The sequence below is a fragment of the Furipterus horrens genome, unplaced genomic scaffold, assembly GCF_987537825.1.
Source record: "Furipterus horrens unplaced genomic scaffold, mFurHor1.1.pri manual_scaffold_13, whole genome shotgun sequence".
Classification (NCBI taxonomy): Eukaryota; Metazoa; Chordata; class Mammalia; order Chiroptera; family Furipteridae; genus Furipterus; species Furipterus horrens.
In genome coordinates, this window is record NW_028327183.1 from 20,592,439 (window position 1) to 20,617,170 (window position 24,732).

Below are 24,732 nucleotides of genomic sequence, written 5' to 3' on the forward strand. Positions count from 1 at the left end.
AAGGGAGGGAGAGAGAGGGAGAGAAACATCCATTGGTTGCCTCTCGCAGGCCCCCAACTGGGGACCCAGCCCACACACAGGCATGTGCCCTGACTAGGAACTGAACCAGCAACCTTTCGGTTCACTGGCCAGCATTCAATTCACTGAGCCATACCAGCCAGGACACTTCTGTAATTAAAAAAAAAAATGTAAGAACATACACAAACTTGTATGTGAATGTTCACAGCAGCACTATGTACAATAGCCAAAAAGTGAAACAAATGTCCATCAACTAATGACTATATAAACAAAATGCAATATATACAAACAACTGAATATTATTTTTTATTCCATAAAAAGAAATAACGTAATGATTCATGGTACCAATTCATGTTACAACATCATGAATCACAAAACATTATGTAAGAGAAAGAAGCCAGTCACAAAAGATCAGCATTGTATGATTCCATTATATGAAGCATTCAGAATAGGCAAATCCAGAGACAGAAAATAGATTGCTGCTTGTCCTGGGCTAAAGGGCTTGAGGGGAAATGGGGAGTTACTGTTAATGAGTACTGTATTGAATTGAATAGGGTCCCCCCAAATTTAGAACAAAAAAAATAATGTTTAGAACTTGATTGTGGTGATGTTTGCACAACTCTTTGGATATACCAAAAACCACTAAAATGTATACTTTAAATGGGGGAATTTTATGGTATGTGAATTATAACTCAGTAAAGCTTTTTATTAAAAAATATTTAAAGTGATAAAGAAATGCTGAAGAACTGAAGAGGGCCTTGAGTAATCTCAACATGGAGAGCTTCTATTGTGAGGCAATAATTCAAGTGTGAAGAGGTGAAGAGTTAAAAATTAGATGTTAAACAGGCTTGGTTGCTAGGCCTGTTGCTGGTTTACTCTAAGGACTTTTGGCCTTTTAGACAGAACTCTTTCCATTGAAAGTCACAGAAAACCTTCTCAAACAGGCTTACTCAAGACAATAGGAATTCATCTCACATAACTGAAGTCCAGGGTAGGAACTAGCTTCAGGCATCTGTTTCATTCTTTGTTGCCTTCATTCTATGTGGTAGGCAAAGTTCCAAGAGTATGTGGCCTTTACGGCTCCTGATAAAAGAGGAGAGAGAATCTTTCCTGATAGCTGTTGCAATAATTCCAGGACTGTCCAGGGCTAGCTAGCTCACATTCCTGGAGCCAGGAGTAAGGTTTGCTTCAACCAAGTCTCATGGTTGCATAGTGTCCCAGTGAGCAGGAAGGGGTGGCTCTCTGAAAGAGGAAAGACTGCGTATACAAAATATATGTCCATTGTGCCAGGCAAAGCTCTAGAACTTGTTGGCATTCAAACATCAATTCAGCCCAATATATACTTGCTGAATTAATGTTGGAACACATAAAACAGAGCATCACTTTTAAAGTATCATATTTCAAATTCTTATTCCATAGTTTTGAGAAGCAATAAAACACAATTTAGGACAGATGCCAAGGTCATTAGTGAGATGCCATTTTAGCAGAGAGCTACTTCAATCAAGTATAGATTGTTCCATGTTCTGGAATTCTATCCCTCTTACACAGAAGAGATATGTTTCTCTGGAAGATGGCAGACTTTTGGTCCTGATTCAGCCACAAGAAAAGCTAACACTTGTCCAGCACAAAGGAAGAAGAAGGTGGTCTAGCATGAAGGGCAGGAAAACCCTTTGCTACCAGCAAGCTCTTTGCAAACTTTCCCTTCTCATTTAAACTGGTGATAGTCCGGTGGGTTTCTGATCCAGGCTCCAAATGCGTGCTTCCGGAGTGTGCTCCAGGCTTCCTGGTAGGCAGATGCCGCCTCCTTGTACTCTTGATATGTCTCTAGCTTCCGCATCCTAATGCACACAACATCACCAAGCACACGGTTTCTCATTGAACAGCTCGCAACCATGGCCAACAAGACATTTGAGCGATCAACTGGACAGAGTCCTTACAAGAGACTTAGGAACAGGAGAAATTCAGCATGCTTGCTTTCCTAAAGAGACTCTGTCCTCTTTGTAGGGAATTCACTGCAAAGTAACACGGATTAAAACAGGCAAGAATGAAAAGAATGCTAGTTTTGTCTGGTCCTGGTGAAATTAGGTAAAACAAGAATAACTATATATTTTTTGTTGGTTTAAAGTTTTCTAAGTGTGTATAATTTCCACCAGAGGATACAGCCATTAGAAACTTCTTGGCTGCTTTTTCCCTGACAAAGCAAAGCATTTTCTATTTCACCGTACTCTCCTCCTATAGGCCGACAGTCAGCACCCTCCCAACCCCTTAGTCATCTCTGACTGATAGAAAATGACTGATATGTTAAGAACTATTTGTAATACTTATATCCAATTTTAAAAGATTTTCATTGTAACAGACTCGTCTCTCCTTTCACCAAATTGAGTCAAGCTCCTCCCAGCTCTCTTTTCCACTTGGACCTTGAGCTCTGTCCTTGTAACTTATAGTTGAAGAAACTGACACTCATGTCTTATTGATCCAATTTTATCCTGCTTTTAAGTTGTATCTTAGCTCACTTCAGCAGAACAAAGTTGCTAACTGCAGCAAAAATTGATTTCAGTTGTTTGATCAATTTCCTACAGCTTTTTGTTCGTTAATGGATGGGATCTACACACATGACAATGTTAAACTTTACCTGAGCCCCAAGTTCCTAAAAAACAGCTATGGTTAAGAAATCTTCTGGATCCAACTGAGAAGAGGAGCTCCACAAAAAAAAAAAAAAAAAAAAAAAGAAAAAGAAAAAGAAATCTTCTTCCCACCCTTCTGTGTTCTGGGACATGGCTGACTGCAAAGAACTGCCCTTACCCAATGACTTAAATAAGACTCATGGATGCTCCCATTGTTTACCTATAACAAGGCTAGACATAGACTGTCCAAATTTCCATTCTTTATCCCATCACGATTAGCTGAAACCACTGACCAATCTCGACAAAATATTAGTTATACTTTTCTCCTTATTCCAGGCCTTAGAACTTTGATCAACCCTCAATCTGAGCCAGCCTCAGAATATGTTACAACCCCTTAACAGCCCCTCCTGAGAATGGACTGACAGCAAGAAAAGACATTTCCTGTTCAACTGTCCTATCATACTACCTACTCATCCCACTCCCCCATTCCAGCTGCGGTTCAGCTTGTTCACCTTTCTATATGAAAGAAAACCGCTTTCCATTTGCCCTTTGAGAAGCTTACAAAGCTTGTGTTTGGAGTGTTCTTGCTATTGCATCAGCTCTCTCCTACTGTAATAGACTCCTTCTCTTACTACAATAATCCTTTTAATTGAAGTCTCTCTTTATCTAAGTCCAGATTTGTTTTTAATACACAGAATGTACGGAAATCCACTCAGTTCCAGTTTGATTCATTTTTCTAGACAAGAAACAAGCAAACTGACCATGAGTGCATCAATACTGACCACAGTGTGGATGATGGTGATAACAGTGGCTAGCCTCTTCATATAGTAGTTTCTGGATACTCCTCTGCTTCTCTGCTGTTGTTTAATAAAAGATTTTGGCTGGTCTTTGTTGCCAGTTCCTGGCAGGGAACCTCTAAACCCTTAGAATTTCCCAGGTAATACGTGGTGGACCCCTCAAATCACAACTAAATTTATGCTTATGTTTGATGAGGTGACTCATGGTGGGCCACAGAGAGGTTCAGGATGGGGCTGGCCATGCCAGAAAGAGCAACAGTGTGGTCGGAGAGTTGGAGCACTGAGCCCCCTGATTTCACTATACTCTCCTACGGTGGGAGCAGGAGAGAAGACTGAGTTCAATTACATCCTATGAACTAGGATTTAATCAATCATTCTTATTGATAAACCACCCCAAAACTCTGGACCTTGAAGCTCAAGTCAGCTTCCTGGTTGGTGCTGAAAGGGTGATGCATCCTGAGGACATGGAAACATAATTTGGGACCCTCCCACACCTCACCCTATGTGTCCCTTTGTTTAGCTGGTCCTAACTTGTATCCTTTATTGTCAAAGGTAATAGTAACTGCAGTGCTTTCCTGAATTCTATCAGTTGTTCTAGGGAATTGCTGAACCTGAGTAGGGAGTGGAAATCCCAAATTTGCAGTCAATTGGTCAGAAGTGTGAGCGGTTTGGGGACCCCAAGCTTGTGGCTAGCATCTCAAATGAGGGCAGTTTGTAAGGACTGTGCCCTTTATCCTGTGAAATTTGGCCCACTCTGGGTAGTTAGTGTCTGAATTGCATCCACCCACCTGAAATGGTTTATAGTTTTCTACGTTCCTGTTTGGAGAGTGAATTCAATCATGGGGTTGCAGTTCACAACCAGTGATGTGAACAAAGTATAAGAGACCTGAGCCCTGGCTGGTATGGCTCAGTGGACTGAGCATCAGCCTGTGAACTGAAAGCTTTGCTGGTTTGACTCCTGGTCAGGGCACATGCCTGGTTTGTGGGCCAGGTCCCCATGTGGGGGCATGTGAGGGGCAACCGATGGGTGTTTCTCTCACACACTAATGTTTCTCTCCCTCTCTTTCTCCCTCCTTTCAAAAGAGACTTGACATTCCTAACTATATTGCTCTCCAAGCACTCATATTTCCTCAATGCTCTCTGTCTGAAGATGAAATGAAAGGAGGGCCTGGAATGGTCCTAGGCCCAATTGTACCCTAGTCTCTTGTGACTTTGTACCACCCAACTACCTGTCCTCCACACGTCACATCATATACATGTCAGCAAAGCAGAGCCATTGGGATGGAAGAGCATGTGGTCAGTAATAGGTGCCCATGGGCCTTCTGAAGCATCGCTCCTACTAAAGCTTCCTGCTGCTCATCAGTCCGAATTAAACCAGAGGTCTAACTATGAGAAAACATGGGTCAACAGCATCACCTGAGGGAGTCTGGCCACTTGTCCTCTGAAATACTGCTTAGCAGCTTCTGGAATGATCTAAAGAGTTCCACTTTGCTGATTCGAGATCTGTTTGGAAAAAGACAGAGGATTTATTAAGTGTTTGCTAAGTACCAGATCCCTATCAAGGATACCAGGCTTCACATGGTATTGGATGTGCCAGGGCCCCCATTTTCACCTGTACTTGGTAAGGAGAAAATCTAGACCTGAGGGTCTGATTAGGTTGAAGCACAGAAATGAATCTCATCTTAAATTTCTTAAGATGAGCATGAAATCATCAAGCTGACAGGTTCAAATGGGATAAAGGCAGAAGTGAAATGACTAAATTCCCTGTGGATACCTATCAGCCATGTTGGCTACCTCCTTTCAAGGGAGCTGGCCCCTTGAGTAATACTGCTTACAAGAAACTGAAAGCTTTGTTTCAGAAACTTGAGTGCTTCTACCTGTATAAAGTCCACTTCGATGAGCCATCTGAGGCAGAATCTCTAGACTACCCCTTTGGCATTAAGGGCATTTGGAGGCCAACCCACTGCTTCTAACATCAAGCTTCATAGAGGTCAGAGTTTGGAACAGTGAAGGAAGTGAGTGTGGATTCCTTACCAGCCCACGTGGGCCTCATTGGTTTGGTCCATCCATGTTGGCTGTGGCCCAGATAGTATGCGCCTCCTTCCTTTCCCTCATATACACAACTTATGAGCTGATCTAGAAGTTGGGAACTGTTGTGTGTGCCCCCAATATATAGTCTCATGTTTACACACCACACCCTTCACTGTTTTCACAAGCTGTACCATCAGCGTGGACACAGTGGCCCTACTGGCACCTGTGAGATAGGGGATTGTACAGTCTGTCAATAAACTCCCTTACCTGGCTGGGACCTAGCCTACTGAAGGAATCACTGCTTAAAGCAGAAGCCTGAGCCCTCACAGGCTGCTCTTCCTGGGCCTTAATTGTGGTAAGTGGCTGTTGGCACTCGGGAACATAAAGCTGCTTTAACATTTAAAAACCTCCAAAGCCAAAAAGCTAATGGAACTCATTTCATTAACAGATTAAAGGAGAAAAGTAATATAACTATGGAAAATGTATGCAGAAAAATCATTTATTAGAATTCAACATCTATCAAATGATTTAAAACCTTTTACAAATGAGGACTAAGTGAGGTATTTAAATTCATAGAGTATGGTATCTATAAAAACCTACAGCAAATATAGGTCCTTAAAATCAGGAATATGACAAGGGTCTTGCTTTTACTGCTTTTATCCAATATTGTACAGAAGGTTCTGGCCAGTAAGACAAGAAATAAAAGGAATAAAGATTGAAAAGCAAAAACCAAAGCGATTACTTGCAGATGAGTGTGATATTATCAGTTCTAGCCAGCATAATAAGTCAAGAAATGAATGGAATGGAGGATTAGAAAGGATATATTACTTGCAAAAGATTATCTATATTAAAAAATTCCAAAAGAAGTCTCATATAAATTAGCAGAATAATAAGCATGAGCAAAGTTGCTGGATACAAACAATGATTGCAGCAGGGAAACAAAAAACTGGTTGCAACAGCAATGCTCAGAAAATGAGTTAAAAATTACTTAAAATAGCATCTATAGTAGCCAACCTGTAAGATGGTGATTCTCGCCTTCTGGATTTCATGTCTGTGCAATCCCCCTGTGCCCCAACACTGAACAGGGCTGACCTGTGCACCCATTAGGAGGTGGCAGATGCATTGTGACCTCGGAGGCTAGGTCATAAAAGATACCATGGCTACTGCCTTGCTCTCCTGGCTCACTTGTTCTGGGGAAAGCCTGACACCATGCTGTGAAGATGAACACTGGTAGCCTCAGGGAGAGATCCAACCTGTGAGGAACTAAGGCCTCCCGCATGGCCAGCACTGACCTGTCGTAACATGAGTGAGCCGTTTTGGAATCAGATCCTTCACAGTCAAGCCTTCAGGTGACTGCAGTCCTGACTGACATAATGGATTGCAACCTCACGAGTCCCTGAGTCAGAATTATCCAGCTAAGCTTCTCCCAAATTCCTGCCCCAGGGGAACTATGAAATGATAAATGTTGGTTGTTGTTTTAAGCCACCGAGTTTTAGGGGGGTAATTTGTTACACAGCAAAGGATAACTAATAAAACAATTAAGGACTACGTCTAATAAAAGATGTGAAAGACTTATATGAAGAAAATTAAACTTTACTGAAATATATATATAAGAAGACCGAGGAAAGCTATACATATATATGTAATTGTTCTTTTAAAAATATTTTATTTATTTATTTTTAGAGAGAGGGTAAGGAAGGGAGAAAGAGAGGGAGAGAAACATTGATTGGTTGCTTCTCGTACACGCCCTGATCGGGGACAAACCCAGAACCCAGGCACGTGCCCTGACCAGGAATTGAACTGGCGACTTTCCGCCTTGTGTGATGATGCCCAACCAACTGAACTACAACAGTCAGGGCAGTAATTTTTTTTTTTTAATTACACATTCACGTTGATATTTTCAATCTAGCACTATCTTTACTCTAACGTACTTAGATACATTTACATTTATTTATTTTTTAATTCCTTTGTCTTTTCTTTTATATTCCAGTGAGCCATACAATGATTCTCTAGGATGTTTGGTATCTGGACAGGAAGGGGAAGAGAGTTTTCTACTTTATGGCAAATTTGCCTATAAGAGGCCGAGTAAAATTAAGCTTCTTAAAAATGAGGGTCCTGTCATCTTATTGCTGGTAAAACACACACACACACACACACACACACACACAATTTAAATAAAAGAATTCCTTTAGTGTTGCACTCGTATATTAAATGTCTCTAACAGCCTAGTCTGAGTTCATATTCCTTAGTTCTAAAGAAGGTGTCCCTGGATGCCAGCTCTCAGGGATGAGCAATGAGAAAACCTGCTTTCTCCACAGCAGTTGCTGGTCTTTAGAATAAAAGTAATGGATTCACAAATAATATGAAGCTTTATTTGACAAATGAAGGGGAAATCAATCTTAAGAAGGTATCTACTGCAAGCCCTGCACCATTCAGTTCTCATAACATTCTTGTGCAATAGATACTCTTAGTTACCCTTGCTTTATTGCTGGGGAAACGGGGGCTCAAAGAGGTAATTTTCCCAAGTTCACACAACTGGGGTAAAAGGGAGCCAGAAACTACAAAGCATCTACTTTTTCCACCATATACCCCCTGTTTGGAGACTGCCATCTAAATGGAGAGGCCTCCACAATGTGCCACAGACCTCAGATCATCTACCCCAACGTCCTTGTTTTACACATATGAACCCACTGAAGCCCAGAGAGCAACTGGGCTTGTTCAAAGTCACCTGTGTAGCTGGAGACGGAGCACGGTGAGAACAGGAGGCACTTGCAGTCACACAGAGAACAATGACACACCGGGAGAAGCTGGAGAACGATACTACAGAAATTTAAAGTAAAGATAATAATTTTGAACCAGAAGGCAGTGGTGGCTGAGCAGAGTTTTTGAAGTAAAAGAGGGTGTGGGTTCATAATGAAGAAGAGCATTTTAGACTTAAGCAAAGTAGCACACCGAGACCACAGTCGGGTGTGTAGGGCCGGTATGAGTTGCTGCTGGCCTGTCACTGCACAGCTCAGCAGCAGACACGTGGTTCCTGTTCCTCATGAGCTGCTTTGCTCACACAGCTTTGGTCCCTGAGAGGTGCTAACGGTGCTGTGAAGCCAGGAAGGCACGTGGGGGGAAAATGTCCAAAAATCTATACCTGCAACAGTTTTGTAAATATTACTCAAATCAATATGCTAGGCCACCAGGAGACAGGCCAAGTCTGCCATCTAGGCTGTTTGAAACTGGTTAATGGCTACAAAGAACAAACTTTTTTTTCAAAGAAAGTCTAATAAGAGGTAAGTTGCTGTTGTTTGTATTGAATAAGGCAAATAAACATGTAAAAAAAAATCCACCTGTGAAATTTAATTATAAATCTATAATGGCATAATACAAAATGGAAAATCAATTTAGACTGAAAAAGACTACCTGTAAATTGTGGGAGTCCTGCAAGAGTCACTCAGCACAGCTCAACCCAGAGTGAGAGGAAAATGCCTTTGGTGGAGAGGGCACAACCCCACAACCCCTCCCACCCTCAGGCTACTGCAGAACATCTGTGGCTCCGTGGGAGGGAAAAAGAGGGTAGATGAAACCAGCTGAGCATTTAGCAAGAGAAACTGGCATGTTAGATGTATGAGCCTCCAAACACACAACAATGAAAAGTGTCTCATGTCCAGCAGCTCTTAAACTCTACACTTAGCAAAAGCCAATTTGAAGACACAAAGTCCTATTCCCATGGTGCCCTTTTTGCCAATCACTCTGGAGCTTTATAAGTGATTCTTGGGTTCCAGTCTTGACCTACTAAGCCAGAATCCCTAGAGGAAAAGCACAAGAAAGTGTTCTTTTCAAGATCTCCCAGGGGAAAGAAAAATGTTTCCAAAAAATAGTGCTGGGACAACTGGATGCCAAAGAATGAAGTTGGACCCCCACCTCATACCTTATAGAAAAAGTAACTCCAAATGGACCAGCTATAAACATAAGAGGTAAAACTAAAAAACTATTAAAAGAAAACATAGAGTAAATCTTTGACGTAGGATCAGGCAATGGTTTCTTAGATATGACACCAGAAGCACAAATCACACACACACACACACACACACACACACACACACAAAGATAAAACAGACATAAAAAATTTAAACTTTTAAACAGTCTCAGAAAGTGAAAAGACAACCCACATAACTGAAGAAAATACTTGTAAATGTGTACTTAATAAAAGACTAGTGTCTAGAATATATAAAGAAATCTTGAAACTCAACAATAAAAGATAAATAAAACAATTCTTAAAATGGGCTAAGGCCCTGGCTGGGTAGCTCAGTTGGTTAGAGCATCATCCCAATATGCCAAGGTTGTGGGTTTGATCTCCAGTCTGGGCACATCCAAGAAGCAACTGATGAATGCATAAATAAGTGGAACAACAAATTGATGTTTCTCTCTCTCTCTCTCTCTAAAATCAATCAATAAATTTTTTAAAAAATGGGCTAAGATCTGAATAGATATTTCTCCAAAGAAGATACACAAATAGCTCATAGTATGTGAAAAGATACTCCACATCATTAATTATAAGAAAAATGCAAATCAAAACCACAGTGATAGCACTTCACGTCCACTAGAATGGCTTCAATAAAAATGACAGACAATAACAAGTATTATAAATGATGAAGGATAACTGTAACTCTCATACATTGCTGGGGGAAGTTTTAAAATGGTGTAGCTGTTATGGAAAATAGTTTGTATTTCCTCAAAAAGTTAAACCCAAGGTTATAATATCACCTAGGAATCCCACTCCTTGGTATACACGAGAGAACTGAAAACACATGTGTAGGTCCCTCCTGGGAGAACGCCCGCACCTTTCCCTTCCCCCTCTTCTTCCCCAATAGGCATGCATCTCCTAAACTCTAAAGGACTCCATGAGACATGCAACCAGGGAAATAATGGGCAGTGGCAGCTCGTCCCAGGCTAAGTCCCTGAACGTGGTTCCAAGGCCCCCTTTCTCTGACTTCCCAGTGAGTTGACAGCTGCCGAGCCTTGGTTCACTTCTTTCCTATAACATTTCTAGAGAGCCAAAGCGGCCCCGCCTAGGCTCTCTCCTGTTGCTTCTTCTATCCTAGGCCCTTCCTTGTTACACTATCCCTAGCTTTAATAAACATACCCTCAAAATAAAAAATATGTCCACCTCAAATATTGAATACAAATGTTCATGGCAGCATTATTCACAACAGCCAAAAAAATGAAAGAATCCAAATGTCCATCGATGGATGAACAGATAAACAAAGGTGATATATCCTTATAATAATTATTTAGCCATAAAACCGAATGAAGGACTGATAGATGCTACAATATGGATGATCCTTGAAAACATGCTAAGTTAGACATAAAAGGCCACATAATGTATATCCTATTTCTATGATGTGTCTAGAATAGATAAATCCACGGGAGATAGAATATAAATTAGGCGTTGCCAGAGGTGGGGGGAGGAAGGGGTGGGAGGTGACAGGGTTTTCTTTTGGGGGAGATGAACATGTTCTGGAATTAGCGGCGAGGCACGAGTACACAGCCACCATCGCCTTCTGCTCCAATAGGCTGTACCTGGCCTGAAGGCTTCTCAGTCCCCTCTTTGTTGCTCCCTGTGGAAAGCCATTGGCAGTGACATCCAGTGGCTGCTCCGGAACTGCACTCCAGCTGATGGCTACGGAAAGATAAGATTCCAGGGTTAAAACTATTCCATTTTCTATAAGTTCCAGAGGAGTTTAATAAAGATTTCCCTGCCTTTGCAGGCCCATGAGAGCTGGATATAATGTCAAATACAATGACTGTAACTTTGACAGAGTACAAGTGGTTTATTCATGATTAATCATCATCATCGTTGCAACAACTAACAATGACTGAGCATCTATAATATGCTAAACAGATAGTAAGTGAATGAAACAGAATTTCTCACTTAATTCTCATAACAATCCTGATAAATGATATTTTTATCTGGAGATGAATAAACTGAGGCTGAGAGAAAATAAGTAGGTTGCCCAGGGTCTCACAGAACATGAACCTGACACAGTGTGGGTGTCTCTAAAGCCCACACTATTGATCATTTCAGTGTTAAACTGCCTCCCCAGGGTGGGGAGATGTAGCCCATCCCAAGCCACTCTGTGGTTTGGGGACGAGTTACTCTAGGGTAAGTGGAACCTGGATCCCTTACCTGCTCCGCAAGGAACAAGTCGGCCTGGGCTGTCAGCCCTTTGTGCCTGCACTGCACAGCGGCTCTGATCAAACAGTAAATCTGACTGCTGTATTTTTACTTCTTGAACTCCAAAGCCTTTGGGTAAAGCCGAGATGTTCTGACACCTAAGTGGGAGGGAAAATGCATTCAGTTTCAGCGTGCTCCTTGAGGAAGAGAATATCTCAGATTGTGGGCCCCATTGCCACCACTGTGTCTTGGTGGGAGGCAAAGACCTTAGGAGGTGTGTGGCTTGTTTATTTACGGGAGGGAGGTACAGGGGTGTGACAACAGAATCTAAATCATGTGAACCTTATAGCTGGATGAAGATCCCTTCCCATTACTCTGAAGTGATACCTATTTGAGTCACCCTCAATGACTTCAGTAACAGCAAACTCCATTCCTGATACCAGTTTTGAAAGATCTGAAAACCTTAAGCAGAAATATTAACTTGTTGGCAATTGCTTCCTAGGGAATCCTTCAAACACAAAAGAAACCAAAATTAACCAAACTTCATTTGTTTCTCATACCATTCACATAAACTCAACACCAACAAGATGCTGGTTTACACTTGAGCAGACAGCAATTTAAAAGTTTCAGGGTAGGGGAAACATGGAAAACACAGAAAACATCTTGGGAAGAGTGGTTAGGGTTGCTTTTATTATTTTTTTAAACATTTTTATTGGGATATAGTTTATATACAAAAAGACTCACCCATTTATAAGGTATAATTCAATTTTTTAAAAAATATATTCATAGCATTGTGCAACTATCAACATAATGTAAGTTTATAACATTTTCATCATGCCAATACCAAACCCTGCACTGCTCTGGCTGGTGTGGCTCAGTGGATTGGCCATGGACCTGCAAATTGAAAGGTTGCTGGTTGGATTCCTGGTCAGAGCACAGGAATTGGTTGGTAGTAATGTGATAGGTAACCTATCAATGTATCTCTTGCATGTTTCTCCCCTCTCTTTCTCCCTCCCTTCCCCTTCCCTAAAAGTAAATAAGTTAAATCTTTAAAAAAAAGAAAAAAAAAAGAAACCTTGTACCAATTAGCAGTTACTTCCCACCCCCTTCTCCAGGCCCTGGGACCCACAAATCTACTTCCTGTCTCTATAGATCACCTATTTTGGATATTTCATCACATGAAATCATATATTGTGTGGTTTTTTTCACTTGGCATAAGGTTTTCAAGGTTTATCCATGTTGCAACATGTATCAGTCCTTCATTTTTCGCAGCTGAGTAATATTCCACTGTATGGATATAGCATATTTATCCATTCATCAGTCGCTGCTCATTTGGGTTGTTTCACTTTTGGGCTATTATGACCAATGCTGCTGTGAACATTCATGTACAAGTTTTTATGTGGATATATGTTTTCATTTCTCTAGGCTATGTAGCCAGAGTGGAATTAGTGGGTCATATCCTGGGGCTGCTTCCTGGAGTGCTTTCAGGAGTGGTCATTTGACACAGGCCCACAGGCTTTGCCTGGCCACAGCTCATCCTGCCCTCAGTTATCACAGCATCACTGGGTTCGGCTGCCTTCTTTAGGAAGACCACACTTGAGTGGTCATCCTTTGTCACTTATCTTTTCAAAAATTAACACTAATGTTTGAAGTTTTTTAAAACTTTAACAGCAATATATGTACACTCTGGAAAAATGAGAAAACAGTAATCACAATGAAGAAAAGGCTACCGATAATATCACATCTCAGAAGTAATAACATTAATACCTTTGTGTATATCCTCCTACAATTTTTCTATATGCATATGTACTTTAAGACCAACATAAACTTATTTTATCTTCTAAATTGCCCTTTAGACTCAGAGAGAGAAAGAAGGATGACAGCCATGGAGGGTGGTGGTTTAGGGGGTGGAGGGATCGAGCAAAAAGGAAAAAGGACTCATGGACACAGACAACAGTGTGGTGATGGCAGAGGAGAGGGGGATAAATGGTAATGGAAAAAACACAACAAAGGAAAAATAAAATAAGATAAATTGCTCTTTAAACACAATGAGCATCTTATCATATTAAACTTCTTCAATAGGAGTCTTAACAAAAATCACTTGTTCCATTGCTGGCCATTTTAGTGGTTTACCCTTTTCTTTTTTTTAGAAATGGCTACAAAGCTAAAGGCTTGAACACTTCCCTAATTACTTCCTTAAGTCAAATTTCTACAGTGGAACTGCTGGTTCAAAATGCACAGGTATTCCTTTCTTTCTTTTTCAATACTTTATTTATTTTTAGAGAGGGAGGAATGGAGGGAGAGAGAAAGGGAAAGAAACATCAATGTGTGGTTGCCTCTTGCATGCCCCCAAGTGGGGACCTGGCTCACAACCCAGGCATATGCCCTGACTGGGAATTGAACTGGTGACCTTTCAGTTCCCAGGCTGGCACTCAATCCACTGAACCACACTAGCCAGGGCTGCATGGATATTTGTAAGGCTTTCTGGACATACCCTCAGACTGCTTCCTGGAAAGACTTCCAATGGAGCCCTCCCTCCCTGCTCTCTCACCTCTCAATTAGTGCTCTCTGCATGGCATCCTGGCTGTATGGGCACTTCCCGATGACAACAGCTAACAGGTAGATGGGCTCTTCTAGGAAGTGCATCAGCAGTGACCCCTGGCATCCAAGGATGTTCCACCGTGCCAACTTGTCACTGCAGGACATGGAGCAAGTCCTGTCTCCCCGGCCTGGCTTCACTCGGAGCAGGCCCACCTGGTGATACGCAGCACCAGGCTTCCCCGAGTCTCCAGCTTCCCCAGGCACACACTTAGCTCCAGTTCTATAAACATCCACCACTTTGGCACCGCCAGGGGCCAGGCTAGCGACAGTGGTCAGTTCCTCTGAGGTGAGATTAGAGCTGCTGGCACTTGGTGGGACTAGGCCACTTTCCTGATTGCCAAAACTCTGATGGTGAGCCTCACCGTTGGCAACTTTTCTGGCAGGAGTCCTGGGCTCCAACTTCATTTTTTTGGTCACAGGACTGTCTGGGTCTTCACATTTCCTTTTATCTTCAGTAGCCTCCAGGTCACCACTGGCTTCTACTGATGGGTTACGGGCCCAGTCCCTACCTACAGGACAGCAAGGCTGATCTTCAGACTCGAGCATTGGAATGATGGAGGCGTCCCCACCTACAGGAGAAGAAACCCCTTAGACCAGTGGTTCTCAAAGTGAGAACTTGTTAGAAATGCAGATTCTTGGGACCCAGAGCAGACCTGCTGCGTCGGAAACTCTGGAGGTGGTATCCAGCTGTCTGTATGAATAAACTCTCCAGGTGATTCTTATGCAAGCTCAAGTTTGAAGACTATTGCTTTAAATAAAGCTTAATATTCTTCCAGCTGACCTGAGAGGAATTAAGATCACTTGCCCAAATTTCCCTAATATGATTTGTCTTGTTGATGACCTCTGACTCTCTCCTAGACTCAGTGCGTTAGAATTTCTGGAGGGGAGGGGTCTGGAAAACTGAATATTTTAACAATGATCCCAGGTAATTCTTAACACAGGAAGCTTTAGAAACACTAGTTTAGACCAGGGTTTCTCAGCCTCCACATTATTGACATTTTGGGTCAGATAATTCCTTGCTGTGGGGTCTGTCTTATATGTTATAGGATGTTTAGCAACCTCCCTGGTTTCTAGTTATTAAATCAATAACAGACTCTAGTCTGACCATCAAAAATGTCTCCAGATGTTGCCAAATGTCCTCTTGGGAACAAAGAGCCCTAAATTGAGAACCATTGGTTTAGAATGAGCAGTTTCCCAAGTGCATTTTGTGGACTGTTATCCCACAAGCCATACTGGAACACAGAAGTGGGTGGCTGAGTTCATGGTTAAATATTGGGTTCGCCAAAATTTCCGTAAGATGACTCTAGTAGTGCTTAGTTGTCTTTAACTTCATTCAAAACAATTTTGTTAGATTATATTGTGACAGCTGTCATATAGCTGTGCATTTTTTAAAAAACTTATCAAAATTCATGAATTTTTGTTTATCCATTTTAATATTGAAAATAGGAGAAAATAAGCAACATTTTCAGCATATAATGCTTTATTATTTCAAGAAAGGTAAAAACGAAACTGGATTGAGTATGGAGAAGTTGCTGTGACTGATCTAATGTGTCAAAAGAGGTTTGCGAAGTTTTGTGTTGCACATTTCTCGTTGGACAATAATGCGTAATGGTCGGATAGACCAGTTGAAGTTGATAACAATCAAATTGAGACATTAATTGAGAACGATCAATGTTATGCCATGTGGGAAATAGCCAACATACTCAAAATATCCGAATCGATAAAGTTGTTGGTGAAAATGAAAACTGCATCTTTTATTTTATGGAAAAAACCATACAGACATTTTGGCCAAGTCTATAAGTTTGGCAAACAATGCTTACAACTTCCCCATCTTGGAAATGTATGTGTATATCTTTAAATTCTGAAGTAAATTACACAGCTGGTGTTTCTCTGTGTTGGTTTAGGGATTTCTGACCTACTCTGTGCTTACAGGGAATCCCCCCCACCAAAAAACACCACCACTCCAGGTTAGTAAAAAGCACAGCTTCCCATTGAGAAGGGAGTTACTTCTTCAAACACTAACATAATGTGTTGCTTTTCTAAAATGTGTGAATAATACATCTGTAGCCTTATAACCCAAGAGTGGGAAAGGCAAGAGATCCAGAAGTGGGAGTGTTGCCAGAGAAGCTAGCTGGCAGGTTTCCAGGGACCTTGCAAGGTGACAGTGACTTTGGAGAATTCACCAGGGCTCACCTCCCACTCTGCAGGCTAAGAGATTTGATCTTGACAGATGCCTGAACTCGAGAGGCTGACTCATGCTAATAAAACTCATAAATAAGAGTCTGAAGTAGCTAACCCATGTACCAAATTATTTATTAGTAATGAGGAATATTAAGAGAGCCAGAGTCACATTCTCTAAGTAATGTTCTTTCTTTCTGCAGACAAACCATGGGTGAACATCACATTAAAAAAATTTTTTTTAATGAGCCAGGAGGTTAGATCAATAGTTCTAGTTTTTGATTTCCAAAGGATTTTAAGATCAAGAGAAGGTGGTCAACTTTTTATTCTATAAAGTAAGATCTTTAAAAATCCCAGTTACAATGATTAAAAATGACTAAAGTCTCATAAACTTTAAATGGAAAGAAATTAGCTTTTGGGAAAATTCATTACATAGTACTGACTTTTCTTATAGATCAGTACATTCTCACAGAGCAGTACCAGCCTGTGGATATGCTGTTTGATTAGGTGGGCATCAGGCTAGCTTGACCTCCAGATGCATCTGTCTCCACTAAGACTACTGAACTGACCCACCCCTGGCTACTCAAAGTGTGGTCCACAGGCCACCATTGGCACCAACCATGAGTTGATTAGAAATGCAGAACCTCAGGCTCCACCCCAGAATTTGAATCTGCATTTTAGCAAGATCCCTGGGTGATTCGTATGCATATTAGAGTTTGAGAAGCACTGAGTTAGAAAACATCCTTTGGTCCTTGAACCAGAGCACTCACTACCAAGAACACTGTGGATGATCCCTCCCTACCTCTGTGTCATTTTTCTGACCTTTGACTCTGACCAACTCTTTTTCAATGGACTTATTCTTTCTTAAGTTATATTATATTTTTTATATTAGTTATGATCAAGTCTTGACAATTATTCTGTCTCTTAGAGTGATTACCTATCTCTGCTCTAATTGAATGTATTACTCTTAAAGTTTAATACTCAGAAGGCAATCTTATATCCTTATCTCAAAGTTTTTTGGGTGAGGAAATTTTACTGCTATCACTGAGTTGTTGTCTACAAAGGTCAGAAATTATTCTTAATTTTCAAGACAGAAAAACAGAGGATGGAAATGATTATCTGTAGGCCAGGTCTGGTCTTCCTGTCTAATTCGACCACAGCACCTGAACATCCCTTTATATTTTATCAAAATTTGTCTTAACTAACCATGACTGTCAACATTGCCTAAAAGACTCTATTAGAATAAGCGAGGGACTAATCTTATTCTCTGCTATGTATCCAGTATATCATACTGTCCCTGACAAGTAGTAGAAAATATTTGTTTAATGAGTGAATGAATGAATAAAATGAGTTTGAACTTCTAAACCTTATGGTTGGCTTCAGAACTGGTGGGGTTTCAGTTTTAGGTTTCCCAGTCCTGACCGGGAACTGAGAAGTGAGCAAGTGTGTCCCCCCCCCCCCCCCCCCCCCCGCAATACCCTCAACCCGACCTTTTCTTGGCAGAGAAATGATTAGGCATACTGGCCTGTTCACAAAGAGGCATTGTTGCCGGTTGTAGCTACACTTCACCCAGAAGTGCTTTCTTGAGAAACCTATGTATGGATAAGACAAACATAAGGAAGTAGACAATGTAACATTAATCCAAAGGCTTGAATATACGTACAGGGTGTATGGCTGGAGAAAAATACAAATGACAGGTCTGGTTTGAGTTTCCACAGTCCTCTCTGAGTTCCTGGCACAAAGATGCTATCCTCCTTCAGGGCGGACACCAAGTAAAGTTGATGGAGAAGGTACCTAATGGGTGCAGGATGTTATCAGAATGAGCACCAGTCTCTGTGGTAAAGGGGAAGATTCTGGCTGGGTGATTATTAAGAAAGGAAGATCTACAAAAAACCAATGGGACTGATAGTGATTTGGAGTTATGAGAATGACCTAGGCCAGTGATTCTCAAAGTGTGGTCCCTGAACTGGCAGCATAAGTATCATCTGGAATTAGATAGAAATGCAACATCTCAGGCTCCTCCCTTGACCTGCCAAATCAGAACCTCTAGGGGTGGCCCAGCAATCTGGATTTTAACAAACCCTTTAGGTGATCTGATGCATACCCAAGCATGAGAACCACTGTACAGACTAGTGCTATTCAAAGTTTAGTTCACAGGCTAACAAAATCGGTTTAACCCAGGAGCTTATTAGAAATGCAAAGTCTGAGGCCCCCAAACCAGGCTAAATCAGACTCTCTGGAGATGTGACTTTACCTTTGGAAACTCCTTCTGGCTATGACCTCAGCATGGCTATCATTGAGGATGTCTCCTGTGGCAAAGACAGAACACTAGTGAAGACATATGGAACCCAGAGAAGCTCTGGTTTCTAAAAGCAGAACACAGCAGTTTCCCTCCTCCAGTACCCAGGATGGCCATGTAGCTCCTGGAGAGCTTTGCCAGAAAGTATCACAATAATTAATGTCAATGCATTTACAGAAGGGTTCCTCAACTCAGCACCATTGACCTTTTGGACCAGAAAAGTCTTTGTTGTGTGTGTGTGGGGGGGTCCTGTCTTGTGCATTATAGGATGCTGAGCAATGTTCCTGGCAAGCCAACAGAATACTCTCCTCCCACCCTTGTGACAACCAGAAATGTCTCCAGACATTGCCAAATGTCCCCTGAAGGACAAAATCTTCCCTAGCTGAGAACTCCTTATTTATAGGGAAATCTTTATCTGGAGGACAAGGGTCCAGATCATTTGTGCCCTGGTATCATACTTGTGCTCATGGTGATACAATTCCATGGAATTCAATCCATAGTGGTCCTGGAGCAGCTTCCTCATATACAGGAGGAAAAGCTAGGAAAATGGAGCGCACTCCAGAGGCCTTTGCTAACTGGAAGCAGAAGATAAAGATGCCAGATCTCTAAGGAATTTCCATGTTCTTTTTGGTCCTCCATTTAATTTAAGAGTGCTTTCCGGGGCATCAGCAAGATAATGTGGATTAACTAATCCCAGGGAACTTCTGGTTTGAGCATGAAAATACTGGCCAACTTTCAATCCACTCAAAAAGCATGTTCCGGGCAGCCTCTGCTTCCATTGTTTATTTTCATTCTTTAAATGAGTTCTGTCCTTCCAACTGGAGCGACAGTCAATGTGAACTGAAATGTCAGCCATCTCAGTAATATGACCCCTTTACCCTGAAGAGAAGAAAGGACGTGGACAATGTTTCCAAAGCTCCCTAGACAGGCACTGTTTAGATCCCATAAGGGCTTACCGCTCTTCCTCATTTTGGACTGGCCTATGCATTTTGTTCCTGTTCCCATGGAGACAACTTCCTTTGTCACTGAGGGGAAAAAAACCAAATCATTAAGCGAGCTTTGAGAAACTGAATGGTCCTCAGTCCTCAGGTGTAATAAGTCTGCACATTCCTCTGGACCAGAGCATTCCCGTAGGCTGACCCATGTAGGAGGAATGCTGCGTTCCGGCTGGGCCAACTCCCATGACCTGGGCACTGCGCCACCTGGCGGAGAGCTCGGGAACGTGCCCAACATCGCAGTTCATACCTGGCGACGACTCTCCCTGTAGAGCCATGTACAATTCTACCACCTCCTACAAGGAGAGGGAGAGTTTGTAAGAGAAAAGGTCTCACCTTGCACCTGTTTGTCAGGGCAGTCACAGACCTGGTCAGCTGTAAGCTGTATCTTCACCACGGCTGCTAGTAACGTCCATTCCCGGTTGGGCTCGGGCTTACCCTGCTTGGGCAGCCTGCTCCTATAGTGCTCATAACACAGGCTTGCAATCTCATCCGGGGTCCACATGGCCTGAGCTGGTCCTAAGACTCTAATCAAAAACCACAACCATCAGAAGCACAGAAGCCTTTCCCTCCCCCCTCTTCCTCCCCCACAGCTGTGCCTCTTCTAAACTCTAAGGTACAGGACTTGGAAGCATGGGCACAATGGGCAGTGGCAGCTCATCCAGGGCTAAACCCCTAAAGCTGTCCCCAAGGACCCCTTTTCTGACTCTCCTGTGAGCTGTCAGCAGCCCCACCTTGGCTCTCACATCTCTACCTTAACAAACGTACTCTCAAAATAAAAATTAAAAACAAAAAACAACAAAAGAAGTACAGAAAGGAAGACCAATGCACACTGCTACACCCTCGCCCCCAGTAACAGGCTTTCAGATGTAGCCCAACCATGTCATACTCGGATTTCTCTATCTGAAACTCCATGGGTGACTTACTCCCACTTGCCTGCCATGTTTCATCTTTAAGGAAAGATCAAAGAAGCCCCAAATCCCACCAACCCCAGAAGATACCCTATTTCTTCAAGGTGTTTTTAAATCCTCTTTTTCAGGAATTTTTATCTTTTTCCCTCCACAGATTGGCTCTTTATCTTCCTGTGGAAAACCTCCCACCGATACTCCTATCAGGAAAGCAGCCCTTTAATTTCTCCAATAACTTTTTTTTTTATGACGCAGAGGGGAGAAGTGACAGAGCCTAGTGGTTTCTCACCAGTCAAGTGTTCTCATAGGAAATTGTGAAGTGTGTGGGCTTTAGAGTCACCTTTTCTGGGTTCCAATGATAGCTTTGCTTATACTAACTGTGTGGAATTGTCTTTTTCTTCATCTGCTAAAATAGGGATAACAGTATTTAATCCACGGGGTTATTGTGAAGATTAAATAATATTTGTAAAAAGTAACTGCTGCCCTGGCTGGGTAGCTCAGTTGGTTAGAGCATCACCCCAACAGGCCAGGCTTCTGGGTTCAATCCCCAGTCAGGGTAAATACAAGAATCAACCAATGAATGCATAGCATCAGTGGAACAACAAATCAGTATTTCTCTCTTCCTCTCTCTCTAAAATCAATTTAAAAAAACTTAAAACTGCTATAATATTGAGCATACTTATTGTCAACTGTGATTAGTATTATTAAAAAGAAACTTTGATTTCCCTGATTGATTTGCCTTGAGCTCCTTGAAAGGGAGGGGAGCTGTAATGGGTACATAAGGACATGAATAAAAACCATTCAGCAGATCAGAAATTCTCCCACTCTTGACTGTTGACTCTATTGATGACCTCATTTGGACTCAAATATATGAAAAGCTTCTTGGTAGAAAATGAGATCATATGGCGATCAGGACATAGCTAAACATTTAAGGAAACAAACAAACAACCTTTACTAAGCCCCAATGCATGTACCTTCTGAAATCTGATTTTCTACAATAAGCTCCATACCTTGTGTTAAATTAACTACTTAAGGGGGACCTGAGACCAATGTGGCTCTAATGGCCATGGTGGCCTATGTAAGCAAATCAATCTAGCCTGTAAGTGCTTCAAGGCGTGGAGGAAAGAGGGGCCATATACTAAACCTGACAAGCTTGGCCATATACTAAACCTGACAAGCTTAGGGGAGGCCTGCACACTCTGAGACCAAAAGTAGCTACAATAGGTGGTCTGAACACAAAAATTCCTAACCTAAAGCCCTGACCGGTGTGGATTGGTTGGACGTCGCTCTGCAAAACAAAACATCACTGGTTTGAGTCCTGGTCAGGGCACATGCCTGGGCTGCTGGTTTTGTCCCTGGTGGGGGTGTGTGCAAGAGGCAACCGATTGATGTTTCTCTCTCACATCAATGTTTTTCTCCCTTTTTCCTTCCTTCCCCTCTCTCTAAAAAGAAATTTTAGTAACATTAAAAAAAAAAAAAAAGAATTTTAAAGAAGTCCTAACTAAAAGTGACTTATGGTGGGTAGTCACATCCTAGGCCTGTAGCTTCCTTGACGAAGTTCAATCTTTACCTTAAGTGAAACTGTCTAGCCTTTTTGCATCTAAGATAACATACTTTTGAAATATCAGAGTAACCTCCTTTTCCACAACTCCTCGTTGTTATCTTGTTCCCCATATACCAACTCCATGTGCTATAAATGTTAATAATTATCCTGTACCCATACATGTAAAAGGAGTGTGTTTTCTGGCCTTTTCTTTTTAATCCAATCCCAGAGACTTCCCTGCTTAGCTTTCTCCATCCCCCTTAATGTACATGGATTTCACGTAACCCTCCTTATGTCTCCTTTTATCTAATACATAAAATAAGCTGCAAAACTGCCATTCTCCAGAGTATTTTCTCAACCCACCATGATTTTGCTTCCTGGCAATTGTCAGTTTGGCTCAAATAAACTTTTAAAAATTCTCTGTAGGTTTGGACATTTCTTACCTGGATAAAGCTTACATCAAAACACTAAGGACAACCAATCACTAACAGTCAATTAGGTTTTAAGCTGTAGCCAATCAAATAATTTCCTTTCTTGCTGATGCACTTGGTCTTTCCCCTAGCTGTATCTGCAAAGTACTTCAAACCACTTCCGGTTTGGTGCTAGCGGATTGGTATTGATTTTTGCTCAGATAAACTCTTGAAAAATTAATGTTTTTTTAAAAAAAACAGTTCAGATGTGCAGTCCTGTTACTTCAATAATTGGTCATGGAAAATCAGACCATAGTGATTTAAAATAAGAATCTGTCAGGAACTGACAAATTGTTAAAGTCAGAAAACCAACAAGTCTCGCATCTACTGGAGCAAAAGAAAAGTTTGGGAGATGTTAAACTCCTCCATTTGGGCTTCCCTATCATTTCGGGGGCAGCGGTTGGTGGGGGGCTTTCACAGGGCAGTATATTTTATGAAGGCGGATACTCAGGAAACCAACCTGTAATAAAACCAGACACATCACAAACCATTAACAGTGCTCCCTGAGATGAACTATAACATCACCTCATTCGTAGAGTAAAAGTCTGGATGAGTGTGAACAATGGTTGAAATGTTTCTGATATACTGGGCCCACTACAGTTCAAATCCACTCTCTCCTAGGTCTTGAATAGCTTCTTCCAATGCAACAATAGCTCAGTTAAACAGGCCTTTCCCCTCACAAGACCGCTTGTTGTGACAATTGCAAAAAGCTTAAGAACCCACTTTCTTTTCAAATAAAACGAAGGTAGATCGGCTGCCAGCAGGGTAAGGGGTTTAAGCGATGTTGGGAGGAGGTTAAGCCTACTTCCCTCAGGCCTCCTTCTCAAAACCCTGTCAAGCTGGCCCTTTTCTCGAGTGGCTCTGAGTTCCTGGCTGGGGCCCATTCTGCCGGTTGCAAGAGCGACTCAGGGTTACAAGGCAGACCCCGGCCCGTGAAGCGGGGAAAACGTGCGCGCCTGCCTCCTTGAATTACGCGGCTGCGAGGGCACAACGCCCCACGCTCGCCCGCAGCAAGAGCTCTACATGCGGCGTCTGTTGGCACTTTCATGCAAGGAGCAGCACTTTTCCACGTGCCTCGCATCGTGGGTAGCACGGTCCTCAACGCCTCCCAGAAGCCTCACAGTGCCCCACCTCATCCCTGCTCCTCGGTCGCGTAAGCCCACCACCTTACGGACGCTCCCCGCCCCCCTGCCCACCTTTATGACACACGCCCTCGAGGGAAGTAGCGGAACCCCGGTAGCGTAGGATGTGACGTCACAAAGAGGCTGTTCTTCCAGGCCCCGCCCCCAGAAGTGCGCAGTGAACGCTGGCCCTTGTAGTCCTTCTTGAGGTAACCAGGGGGAGTGGTGCGTGGTGCTTAGTCCCGCAGCTTGCGGAGCTGTGCGCAGGGAGCGATGAAGCGGCCTGAAGGAGGCTGACGGCGTGGTAAGACGTGGTTCGTGTAACAGTAGAATGATATCGTGTCTTGGAACACTAGCCTGGATTTCTGTATGAAACAGCGCTGTCCCACAGAAATATAATTTGAGCCAGATATGTAATTTAATATTTTCTAGTGGAGATATTTTAAAGTCAAACGAAATAGGTGAAGCTAATTTAAAAAATATATTTTATTTAACCCACTATATCCAAAGTATTATTTCAACGTGTAATCAATGTTAAAAAATAGAGGCATTTTAATTATTTTTGTATACAAGTCTATAAACTCTGATGTGTATTTTATACTTAAAAGTACATCTCGATTTGAACCAGCCACATTTTAAATGCTCAATACCCACATGTGGCTAGTGGCTACTATATTGGACAGCACACGTCTAAAACCTTCAGAATGCTAGTAATAGGTAGAATAAGCTGTTTGGGTTGTATAATTCTGCAACTGTATACCTCAATTTCTGAAGATAAGAGAATTCACTTTTCTTCTCGTTACCACTCGAAAGTTAGTTAAATTTACTTCGTCCCATCCTTCTCTCTAGTTCAGAGGACAAGGACCAGAGGACAAGGACCAGAGGCCTTCTCCAAATGTGAGGACCCTGATCCTCATTCAGTCTCTTCAACCTCTTTAATCTGCAACTGACTCCCCCTTCCATCTTTAAAAGAGCTGCTCT

General features: G+C 42.1%; 1 protein-coding gene across 1 annotated transcript; it reads right to left on the reverse strand.

Moving 5' to 3' along the window:
• Positions 1–333: 333 nt before the first annotated feature.
• Positions 334–23,883, reverse strand: ADAT1 (adenosine deaminase tRNA specific 1). Its single transcript, XM_090259501.1, has 10 exons — positions 23,827–23,883; positions 20,046–20,236; positions 19,671–19,739; positions 18,670–18,724; positions 18,079–18,209; positions 14,188–14,806; positions 11,649–11,794; positions 11,042–11,141; positions 4,856–4,942; positions 334–1,856 (listed from the first exon to the last, which is right to left on the reverse strand). The coding sequence occupies exons 2-10, from the start codon at positions 20,212–20,214 to the stop codon at positions 1,724–1,726; spliced, it is 1,509 nt and encodes a 502-aa protein (XP_090115627.1). The 5' UTR covers positions 20,215–20,236; positions 23,827–23,883; the 3' UTR covers positions 334–1,723.
• Positions 23,884–24,732: the final 849 nt, after the last annotated feature.

Bases quoted from the DNA above. Each gene is read 5' to 3' on its own strand.
- ADAT1 (XM_090259501.1), bottom strand. From the start codon at position 20,214: ATGTGGACCCCGGATGAGATTGCAAGCCTGTGTTATGAGCACTATAGG. The intron at 14,807-18,078 runs GTACGTATATTC...CTTCTCCTGTAG, and splicing joins TTTCTCCAGCCATACACCCT to GTGGGGACGCCTCCATCATT. The intron at 11,142-11,648 runs GTAAGGGATCCA...ATCTTTCCGTAG, and splicing joins ACTTGTTCCTTGCGGAGCAG to CCATCAGCTGGAGTGCAGTT.